Source organism: Labrus bergylta, chromosome 5 (genome assembly GCF_963930695.1).
Source record: "Labrus bergylta chromosome 5, fLabBer1.1, whole genome shotgun sequence".
NCBI lineage: Eukaryota > Metazoa > Chordata > Actinopteri > Labriformes > Labridae > Labrus > Labrus bergylta.
This window is the reverse complement of record NC_089199.1, coordinates 10,039,028-10,050,639: the sequence shown is the minus strand read 5'-3', so window position 1 is coordinate 10,050,639 and position 11,612 is coordinate 10,039,028. Positions and strand designations below refer to the sequence as shown.

The following is an 11,612-nucleotide window of genomic DNA, read 5'->3' as shown; positions in this document are numbered from 1 at the left end:
ACATTAGACAGCATTACAAACCCTGATGCCGTGACATACATCATGGTCTCCTGTACTCACCTAAGCTGTTGTGACCACTTTGATGGTTAAAATCTCTGCCTGGTGTTTGCATGTCAAACTCACACTGTTGCCCTGCAGACATACTATGGACCAACACCTGACTGTGTGCCAGTTGTCAGTCCTGTGACCGCACCCCCCACCTTCACCATCGCCTCCCCCCCCATTTGCCACTGGTAGTCTGTCACGCTTTTAACTGTTCACCTCAACAAGTCGCAACATCTGACAGACGTATTGCCACAACGACAGGACTCCGTGGTGACCATTTAATAACTTTTAAAGTGGCTTAACCATCAACCAGCAGCGAAAGCTCTGACAGCGAACAGTGAGCCGAGCGGAAGGTGACTGACCTGATCAATGTTGTAAAGCGCACAGTAGTCAGAGACCACTTTCTGTCTGGGGTCCAGTCGTCCTCCTCGGTTCTGAAAAAGTTGACGTGTCAGCCTTAGAAAATTGCCTACAGGTGCGCTGTCTGTCAAGGCGGTCAGGTCTGTTTGCTCTAATGGTTTGTAGTCATGCTGCAGAGCTGCTGTGACGGTCTCTACTGCCTCTCTCTCCTCCCTCTCTCTCCGTCCAGGACACGCGTAGAGGCATCAAATTACCCTGAAGCTTTGAGCTACTTTATCTAGACTCTTTTTGTTGGGGTAAACTAGTCGTTTGAACTACAAAGGTCATATAATTATATATCTGGTGTAATATTTAGAATTTCATTTGGTGGTCTATATGAATTTAATTTAAAGCTTTGTGATGTTAATGAAATAGTCCAAACTTAGCTATTGCCCACGGCCAGTTAGCTTTAGGTAAACTCATACCAATACTGTAAGAGTAGCAACAAACAGCTACACAAGTTAGGTCCAAAGATTAACAGCAATCATCTACCTGCACACAGGAAGTCACAAATGAGGTTATTCATGTCCTAATTCATTCAGATGCAGATGCACTACCACATACCTGCACCAGAAGGCTGTGCCACAAGCAACCAAAAAAGACTCAAAAAGTTTACCTTGCTTCTTTTTCGCATAAAATGTTGTTTCCTCGCTTTGAACATTTGAAGTTTTGTACGATTAAAGAAACTTAATACAACATTATTGGTTGATTTATAAGAAGATGGTGATGTGTTTCTGTTGGACTTCGGCCAGTAGTATTCACTAGCCAGCTAATTATATAAGATAGGCTATCAAACAAACCAAATCATGACATTTTAACCATCTCACCGAACTCCATTGAAGCAAACAAACGTAACCTTTCAAGTAGTGAACACATTTTGACCAATTAGCTTTGAGTCTCTTGAAAAGACAGTTTCTTTGGACTAGATGAACCTGCTGAAGTTAAAAGACAGTTTGACACATAATCATATTTACTTAGCAGACTTCAAGGAATGTAGGCCTATAGTGTATTGAATGTCTGAGCCTTTGTAACCCAGTTTATTTTCAGATGAAAAAGACTTTGTAGCTCATGGTTTGAAGACCTAAGAATAATCTCAAACTAAACCTCACTCTATTTTTAACCCTTACACTAAAATCTACTATTGACAGCTCTGAAAGCAGGTGTGATTCTTTTAAACAACAATCTTGTCCTGATATCACATCTAGTTTTCTCTAAATAAAGTGTTGCATCACAAGAGACATAATGATACATTTTTCAAGACAAATATACAGATTTGGTGTTCAGATTTCAGTAGACACAACAAGTTACAAAGCAGCCCAGTGAAGAAACTTCTGTTCCACAACAAAAAAGCTCAGCCCATGACAAACAAAAAGGTTCCTGTTTTGGTCAGTGTCACTTGACCAGTGACCTTCTGTCTGCTCCCCAGTAATACAGATCCATGTAGGTAGAAAATACTTTGTTGTTCAGTTATTCAGACAATACATAAAGACTCTGTAATTTCTGCTGCTATGGGTTCTCTCAATCATAGGATGTAGCTTGATGTGTTTGTTTGAAAACTCACTGTCAATAAGAATCGATGTGATGTAACTCAGGTTTAACTATTTAGTTGACAATAAATGTAATTTATTAAAGTGTTATTTAAGTTACATTACTTACAATTACATGTTTTCATTTATATCTAATGATAAAACCATGTGTAATGCTAGTTAAGAGGAAGAGGGTCCTGATTTCTCCCACAGACTCTGTGTTCCTCAAGACTGGCATAGTCATACTGGTACATCTCCAATTTTTTACCCTGATGAAATTAAGGATGTCTCAGGGTTTGACATTTAATTTTTTTAATAATTCCAAATAAATGTTATGTTAGGTCAAACATAATTCCCTGTTCTGCTTTTGGGAGGGAAAATGTCATTTGTTTGGACTAAACTGAGATTGTTGTATTTATTCTGTGCAGGAACTCAGCGGCTTCTTCAAAAAAAGTTTGGAAAAGGTTAGAGAAATATTTAACAGTTATGCTGAAATAAAAGTAAATTTTATCTCTTATTAAGTATTAAAATACAAAAAGAGAGCTCGTGATCACATTTTGAAAAGTGACAAAATACACTAGTAGTTCTACAAGGCAGTCCTCCCTTGAATACAATCGTTGTGCCGATCTAAAAAAATGGCACCCCTGAGAGTTGTGCTGACACAAACAGAGCAAAGCTATATTTTTCGATTGCTTGTACAGTGAAGTCTCTTGGGATAGGAGCTCATGTATCTGAACATGTTCATCCTCAAAGTATCATGTATCTTCACAAGACTCCTACACTGTCATGAATTTGTAATTATTATAAAGTGGAACCTTTTCAGTCATAGGAAAGCAGCAAGCTGTTCAAAAGTGATCTGCTAACACAAGCTTCCACGATTGGTGCTAAACGCCAGAATGCTGTCCAAAAATGCTTGATTATTTACCGTAAACCTCAAACATATTTGATTAAAGAACTTAATCTGGATATCATAATTTTAATAGAATTTAATCATAGTTCTATTTATCCTTCACTACATATTTTTACTCTCAACCTGGCTCTAGCAGATTAGCATGAGCTCCAAGAAAAACACGGATCGGCTGGTGCAGGCTTGCTTTGGTGCATTTATCGCCCACTACCATGTTCCTATGAGCAATGAGATGGATATTTTCCCACACAACTCCACTAACTGGTTGTCCTATTGATCGATAACCCACAGTAGAGCATGCTTCTTCTATCTTTATTAGACAATGATTCGTTTACATTATGATACTTTGCTACAGAATTACTGAAAAGAAAAGCTCTTGAACCTTTTCAGTTTTGTATTATTTTGAAATACTTAACTTTTTTCCCCCGTAGTTTGTCTAAATAAAAAAGAAAGTGGTGTTTCACATGTAAATTTTGTATTTTATGTAACAGAAGTAGCAATGTTATCCACACATTTTATATTGTACCTCTGCTTAAATAAATTGTATAATGCATATATAATTATGTACATGTATTGTATAATTATGACAGTTAAAGCAGTCAGGTAAAACATCAGATTCCTGACGTTCAGAGCAAATTGAGTGTTCATATCATAAATGTGAGTTTGTATGTCAGAATTGAAGGTAATGTGAATTATTATGTGAAGTATTTTAATAGATGATGTTTTGAAAAGGGCAATGTCAGCACAGTAACGATCATTATTATCTTTACAGGTGACATTTTTAACCCTCTCTATTGACTCCTTAAATAAAAAAAATACAGACCATATTGACATCAGATCGTTTATGTCATGAGTAGCTCCACAGGTCAATAAAGTAGGAGACACTAAAGTGAAGTATGAATATTATTTCAACTTCAAACACAGATTTTCACACTTAATAAAATTCTTCATCATTCAGTGAACACAAAAGATTCCTGAACACAAAGATTTGTAGTTTACAAATATACTCACATAGATTTTATGCACACATAGTGCCATCTGCTGGCTGAGCATGGGTTGTTCAACCCACCACTCCTTTGTCAGGAAAGCAAGACTGTAGGTCTTGTCTGACACGTTCACATCTCAATGGCCTTTTGGTGCCAACGACTCCTTCTGTTCTCATTCTGTTGTGAAGGATTCTTGTACTTTTTTTTTTACACTTAAACATGGTGTCTTTACAACTTGAGTGAATCAATGATAGAATAAACTACATTCCAAAAACTGATTCTTTGGGTTTATCATCAACTCTGACAAATTGTCAGTATTTCACCCTTTTTTTTAAAAATAATCTGCAAGAATAGGGATTTAGGACTATTTTGCTATTTAAAACAGCTAAATCTAAAAACCATACAACAATAGGAATAGAAACAATAGAATCCAACCATTTCAATGCTAGTGTTACTGTTTCATAGTGTTTACCATACCAAGGTAATACCATAGCCATTACCTTTTTGTGTCTCTGTTAATCAGAGGTCAATAGTGCAATTCATGAATATATCAATCAATAAATTTTTATTTGTATAGCGTCAACTCATAACAAGTGTTATCTCAAGACACTTTACAAAAAGCAGGTAAAATACCTTTCTCTTTGTCTGTTAACATTACAAAAAGCAGGTAAAAGACCTTACTTATTACTATGTTACAAAGATCTGGCCTATCCATCATGAGCACTTTAGCAAAGCAGCAAAAGTTACAGTGGTATATAGATGGTGTATTGAAACCTGGAGCAAATGATTAATACTACAAATGTTGGATGAAGATAAAAGCGTTCCCTTTGTTGATTGATGAAACATACTACACTTGTAATCACTGTCCAGTTATGGATCCTTCCATACAGTGGTGACTGATTTTGAAGACCATAATCATTGCTAATCAGGTCTCTGTACAAGTTAGTAGTCTGGGAATCTTAAGACGTGTGTTATTTATAAAAAAATATTGGAACCAAGGCTGTTGTTTGGTTGACGTAGAATTTCAGTTTGTGACCTAGCTTTCTTTTAGCAGTTCCTCGAAGAGCTCTTGTATCTTTAAACGTCTCATTACCATCTTATCATGCTAGTCTAGTGTTTTGGTGTAGAACTTCCATTTACTAGTGTCGGCCTTGTGAAAGAAATTTTGGTAGCAGAATAAGCTAAACTGAACCACAAGAGGCCAATGTTTAACAAATGTTTAGGACTAACACCCTATTCTACATTTACCATCATGGTTATTCTTTGACAACGCTCCCCCAAAGCCACAGCAGACATCCTGAAAGTGCTTTCACAGACTGTGAGGACGATCATCAATAATAGTCTTAAACTGATCACAAATGTCAAGGATTCTATAAAGAAACAAGACAGCCAGCAGCATGAAACTTAGTGGATCGGTGGAATGATGGAACCACATCTTTATTAACTTTAATCTGTACAGAAAAAAAACGATTGGTCACCAGATCATGCAAAGCAGTATTGCGTTACAAACACAATACAAAACAAACAATATACACTGTACCATAAATATGGAGCCTCAAAAAAATAAATCCGTCGATCAATATATTACAAAAAATAAACTCCTGAGATAACACATAAATACATACAAATACAATGTTATAATTCACTTGCAACGTAGTATTGGAAAAGGGATAAGCAGACTGGTTGATATGCGGTTGTTAATTGGTGAGATTCTTTTTTTATTTTTATTTTTTATTTTACTTTTATGAACTTGAATGCAGCAACTCAACGGAAAATGACCAGTCAACTGACAAAGTTCATTCCAGTTTTCCTTAACTTCACACCCAACAATACAAAGAGGAATATTCAGATAAACCAGACGTTTGATGCGCCGTATTAATCTGAAACCCCAGCTTCTTACTGCACTTAAAAGCAACCTTGAAAGTCACCATTGAAAGGAACCTTAAAGGGAATGTTAGAATAAGGTAGTTAACAGATACACAGATCCTGTATGTATGATCATATTTATATTCATAGGGTGACAGCGCTCAACAGTCACGTCGAGGTGTTATTGCACTACTGTCTCAATGTCTTTTCATGAGAATAACCAACAAATTACAATACTGTTGATAGATCTACACAGAGGTGAAACAAAAGATCACCAGTCACAGCTACAGACATGAGTCTTTATACTCTTTGAAATGCATTCAATTACTCTGTAGGATTGATTTATTCGGCGTCGCACATTGCGCCCAATCCCAATGCTTCTAATATATAACAGCTGCATTCAATCTTGTCCCCCATAGTGCTGTTCCCATTTAAACACTTGAGGTAAATGAATGAATTCCACTTTGTAATTGACCCAAGTCTGAACAGCTAACAAACGTAGCTGCAAATTGAAAACATGTTCACAATAAGGCTACAACATCTAGAGAGAGAGAGAGAGAGAGAGAAAGAGAGAGAGAGAGAGAGAGAGAGTTAGGCAACGGAGGGAAAACTCAACACTGATAGAGCTTCCGTTTGCTCCAAAAGTCAAACCGAGCCACTTGGGAGGAGCCATGCGTAACGATTAAACACAGATGAACAACACACACATATTTCAAACTCCCTCACACAACATTGGTCTTCAAGGCTTGTAGACAAAAAAAAAAAGTGGGGGCAGCAAATACAAACCCAGTAGTTTGTAGCCAAGGACCAGAGACACAAAGGCTGGATTAACACAGAAACAACCAATTAAGAGAAGTCATTTTTCACCACTCAAAACATTTCACCAAAATGAATCCATTGGTGAGAATCCATCAAATGTCATTATCTAACTATTTTTTTTTTTTTTTAAATGTGTCTGAATATAGCCACTGAATGAAAGAGTTATGTCACTGACAAAAGTTAATCAAAAGTGCTCCTGGATTTTTTTTTCTTCGTCTTATTGGCTTATCTCCCTGTATAGTTCTAGATGTATCTGTTTATATACTGTGTGTATACATATATATATCTATATTTATATACTGTATGTACATTCCATCTAAAGTCATAAATATTACACTTTATCGTATTTTGGAAAGTGTTCCTTAAAGTGTGCTCTGGGAAAAATAAACTTTTTTGTTATTCTATTCTGTTCCAGTCTTTATCAATGACGTAACTCCTTCAGTCTAATTACTCTGGCACAGCATCATTCACTTAACATCCTACCCAGCATGCCTCACTGTTACTCACTCAGAGAAGCTGAAAGGGACGGAGGGAATACAGTACAGTTAACACACAAAGTTTAATCTCAGACTGGTTCACATTTAATGTCAAGTCATCACTGGCCAATAGTAAAAGGGGTGGCCAGAATCATTAAGCGGCTAACTACGGTTCGGCTGTGTCTAGTCAGAGAAAAGGCTGGCAAAGGACTTTCGGAGGTTGCGAATGGTCTCCGCCTTCGCTTCTTCTTGGACTTCTCCTCCAGAGCTAGAGACCCCACGGAAGAAAGAAGAGTCGCTGAAGGCGTTGAAGGCATTGGTCAGGGACTGGGACTTACTAGGAAGGGAAATGGAGGAAAAAAGAAAAGGTGGGAGCAGGCAAAGAGGGCGGGAACAGAGGATGAGTGGCAGTGAGGAATAAGGGCAAATGGAAGAGGAATATGGGAAGATAATAGAATAAAATAAAGGGGAAAGTAAGGAAAGAAGACAAACAGGGATATGTGTAAGTGGGCCGAAAATTCAGAAAGACAATATTCTTACATCGAGCTTTGAAAACATTCTAAAATGTTAACATTGCACTTTAATTCCACCATTAGTGGTTGACTGAATACATAGTTAACTGTTGAGAAAAATTATAATGTAGTAAGAAGGTATTAGGACATTGTTATGTTCTTACTAATTATGTATAAGTATAACTACAGATAATAACATGTTTTGGACATATATTTATAAATGTATAGATATATATATATATATATTTATAGATATGTAAATTAATAATGCTTTATTTTATGTTTTCTATTTACAATCTGTTTTTATACCAAATTCCTGAAATGGATAGGCTACTTCACAGGAGGAGTAAAAGTTTTTGAAAATTCATGTAAAATACATTTAAAGAGTCTGCATCTCCTCAAACCACAATTTAGTTTGTTGTAACGAACCTTGTTTTAATGAGCGGTAAAAATAACTACCCCAATAAACAGTATTTTTTAACAGTTTAGGATACACTGACACACTTAAGAAGATATTTAACATAACAAAAACATTATATGTGTGATGTGAATGATTGGAATTTAACAACATTAATAGTAAAGAACTTAAAAATACAACAAAATGAATGGATTTGATATTTAATTAGGCTAAAGTGTTTAACCCATTTAAATGCATGTCTTTGCATTATCAACCGTGTGTTGATAATATAGCTCTTACTTCAGCAGAGGATGGGTTTTTTGCTGGGAATCTGGTTGTTCTTCCCCAGAAGCCTCAGCCTCTTCGGAGGCTTCGGCTGCCTCAGCCTGGACGGGCTCCGGGTTTTGGGAAGGAGAGGGTGGCTTAGCCTGGGGCTGAGGTTTAGCTGGAGACTGGACATTTGGCGGGGGCTGGCTTGCTTTGGCTGGGGACTGAACCTGTGTTGGAGCAGGGGCTGAGGCAGTATCTGAGGCCTGCATGGGTGCTGGGGCTTGGACAGTAGACTGGGGTTTAGGTAAAGCTTTGGGAGGAGGCGGGGTTTGTGGCTTTGGCTGAAGCTGCGGCTTTGAATTCCTGCGAACAGGAGGGATGGGCTTTGCAGGTGGTGTGGGTTTTGGGGGCAGCTCTTTTGGTTTGCCAGGAGCTGGGGACGGGGAGCCCTGAGGTTGGGGCTTGGGCTGCTCTGTGGTGGGAGCTGAGGCTGGGACTGGAGCCGGGGCCGAGGCTGCAGGGGGGCTTGGAGTTGGGGCTACTGCTGCTGCTGCTGCTTTTGTTGGGGGAGAGCCTGGAGCTGCTGTGGCTGCTGCTGTTTTAGCAGGGGAAGTAGGTGAAGCTTTGGCTGGGGTGGAAGCAGGCCCTGAGGCTGGCTTTGTAACAGATGGGGCTCTTGTCATTGGAGGAGGAGGCCTTGGCACTGGAGGCTTTGTTACTGAACCTGCCCTCTGGACTTGGCTTGGCTTTTGAGCCTGAGCTGATTTCTGAGCTGGACCTGGACTAGGTTTTTGGGCCTGGCCAGGCTTTGGTATTGGGTCAGATGCTCTCTTAGCTGACTCTGATGATTGTTCCACACTCTGTGACTTCATTGGTGCACCTAAAAAGATTGACAAAAAACGTTTATGAATAAAGCAACATGGTTATACAACACATTCAAACAAGAGAAGCAACAAACAAAAGGAGCATTAAAGGAAATAAATAAGCATAATTTTTCTTTACACTCTTGTGCAGCAGTTACAAATGAGGCACCTGTTAATCTATCCCAAGACCAAAGCCGAAAATGACACAAAAAATGAGCTCGACATGCCCATTCAAGTAAGAACGTCTCACATTCATTATATCTGTAAACTCATCTGTCAACTAGGGACTGGGGCATAGCAGGCTGTGAATGTTTAGACTGCAATTACCAGCAGGGGGCAGCAGATCAACAGAAACTGTGGGTGTGGTTACTAGCTTTTCATGCCAAGTGTTAGTAATGCACCAAAGCTCATGTGACCATAAAATGACACAGTGAGATGAGAAGAGCGGAAGATGAGGTTAAAAGAAAATAAAAGAACAAAAGAAGAGATAGTACAGTATAGAAATAATACTGGTATCAGAAAACTCTGTTAACAGAGGCAGTAAAGCAACCCATGCGAGGCAAAAAGACAAGCGACTAGGTAGGGATGAGTTTCCAGTGGCAGATTATTCACCTCCCAGGATACCAAATTATAGTTGGGTATGCAAATGTTATTATTGACGTCACTCAGTGTTTCAGCCTCACTATAAACATTCAAATAGAAATTTGGGGGATTTCAATGACATTTGTCATGTAATGACATAAAATCACATTTATAGAACCATCATGAAAATTCATCCCAGACATTTTCAGAGCCATTACAGTGAGGCAGCTAAATTGCCATGAGTCTTACGTTTTATCAGTTTTTGCTATAAAACATCCCACTGGTTGCTTGGGGCTCACAGCACATAAAGCCAAAGAATTTGCTTGGACACTAACCGTGAATAACTATCTTTTTAATTGTATTTGCTTTCATATACATTATATCATAACCCTAACCCTAACCCTAACCCTGCTATTAGATTATATTGTGTGACTGCTTAATCTAAAATGACATTTCAGCCTCGCAAGTCAACTGGTAAAGTATTTGACCTGTACTAAATCATTTTATTTTATTACATTACAGCAAGCTTATATCCATAGAAAATCGTGTCTAAATATCAATTATCTAGTGGTTTGGATCCAAGCAAATAAGGAATGATCATGCAAAACTAAAAAATGAATGCTTCTTTTTTTTTTAACTTTCCAAGAATCACGAATCCAAGTTCAACAGTTGCCAAGATAAACATGTATTGTGTACCGTATTAATGCCACTTTGTCTTGTCTCAGGTATTACAACACAGAACAATAAAGGTTAATTCACATCAACAAACAACCCCAAGCAGTTCTTCATTAAACATTTGATCTTGAAGGGGGCTTTGTTGCTTGACTGAAGGAAATGTCACTAATCGCAATAGGTGTGTCTTCACCATAACAATGTAAATGAAGACAAGAACCATTCATAGGCTGATAAGAAGTCGCAGTCGGCATGAACCATACATTTAAGAAGATATCCACATTTAAAAATGCATACAAAATAAGATCTACAGATCTATAAATACGATGTCTGCCACATGCAACTTTTGTAAAAGCATTATTGGTGTTAGATTCAAACCCACTTTGTCATCTTAACACCTTAACTTGGTGGTCACATGTGAAACTACCAATTCCTGTAAAAATGTAATAAGCTGGTTCTCCTCAAACAATGATAACGAATACATTACACAACATTCAGTACCACAGTTTTGTCACATCCATGCAAAGTAAGAAAAGAAAAATAATTAGTGGATAAGCAAGCAAACCCATCCACACAAACAGTACAACCTCACAAATAATAGACAATGTCATGTGCTGTTTTTAACTCTGCTTTAAGTAGGCACATGTAGTTTTAATATATCAGACCTGAGCAGTAACACCACAACACTGGCACAGAAGCTGCAGCTGCAATTAAATTCGACCTGAAACATAAGTTCACTTTGCTGACAATTCACTTGGTATTTCAGGTGGTATAGGTCAGACGTTTAACATGGAAAGACCCTTCTTGGACCCATAGTATTACAATGATGACTAATATCAACACCATTTAAGGCCATGATACCAGTGAATTACACTGATGCAATAAAAATGTGCAACTATACCTTCAAGTGAGAGTTAAGGCTAATTTGGACATAACACAATTTTCTTTTCCTGGAAAGAGTTAAATGAGAAGACTGATACCAATCTGATACCACCACATCTTAAGCTTCAGATCAATGGTAGTTCCTTGGTTGTTGTGCTTATTTTCTGCAAGCAAATTCACCTTTAGTTTTCATTTTTTCAACATAGATGTTGTTACATTTTATACTTCTTGGTCTTAAGATGTCCAAGAGAACTGCCTCAAGACTGATTTTGATTTTTTTAGGCATGTTTTGGCCATGTGGTGGCAGCATTTGTATTACAATGGAGAGCAGTGTTCAGACAACCTTGAGGTTGAGGACGCTGGCCTGAGGTCCTGTTTGGATCTGGAACTCCTTCCTTCAGGGCAGCACT

The 11,612-nt window shown here is 38.0% G+C and overlaps 2 protein-coding genes across 6 annotated transcripts in view; both read right to left on the bottom strand.

The window, feature by feature from the left end:
* pparg (peroxisome proliferator-activated receptor gamma) overlaps window positions 1-797 on the bottom strand; it is a 30,693-nt gene extending 29,896 nt beyond the window's left edge. The window contains exon 1 of one of the 4 annotated variants that reach the window (XM_020628982.3): window positions 408-797. Coding sequence is in view for 2 of the 4 variants with exons in the window: in XM_020628978.3 (XP_020484634.2) it covers window positions 61-142 (82 nt within the window). In the remaining 2 variants the exon portion in view is untranslated. Of the gene's footprint in view, window positions 1-60; window positions 216-407 lie in introns of those variants that run through there. The other 3 variants (XM_020628980.3, XM_020628978.3, XM_029276350.2) reach the window with 3 other exon arrangements.
* A 4,464-nt stretch (window positions 798-5,261) lies between these two features.
* syn2b (synapsin IIb) overlaps window positions 5,262-11,612 on the bottom strand; it is an 87,998-nt gene continuing 81,647 nt past the window's right edge. For both annotated transcript variants that reach the window (XM_020629085.3, XM_065954713.1), the window contains 3 exons: window positions 11,546-11,612; window positions 8,234-9,083; window positions 5,262-7,361 (listed from right to left, as the gene is read on the bottom strand). In XM_020629085.3, the coding sequence (XP_020484741.1) occupies window positions 7,208-7,361; window positions 8,234-9,083; window positions 11,546-11,612 (1,071 nt within the window). In that variant the 3' untranslated portion in view covers window positions 5,262-7,207. The remainder of the gene's footprint in view (window positions 7,362-8,233; window positions 9,084-11,545) is intronic.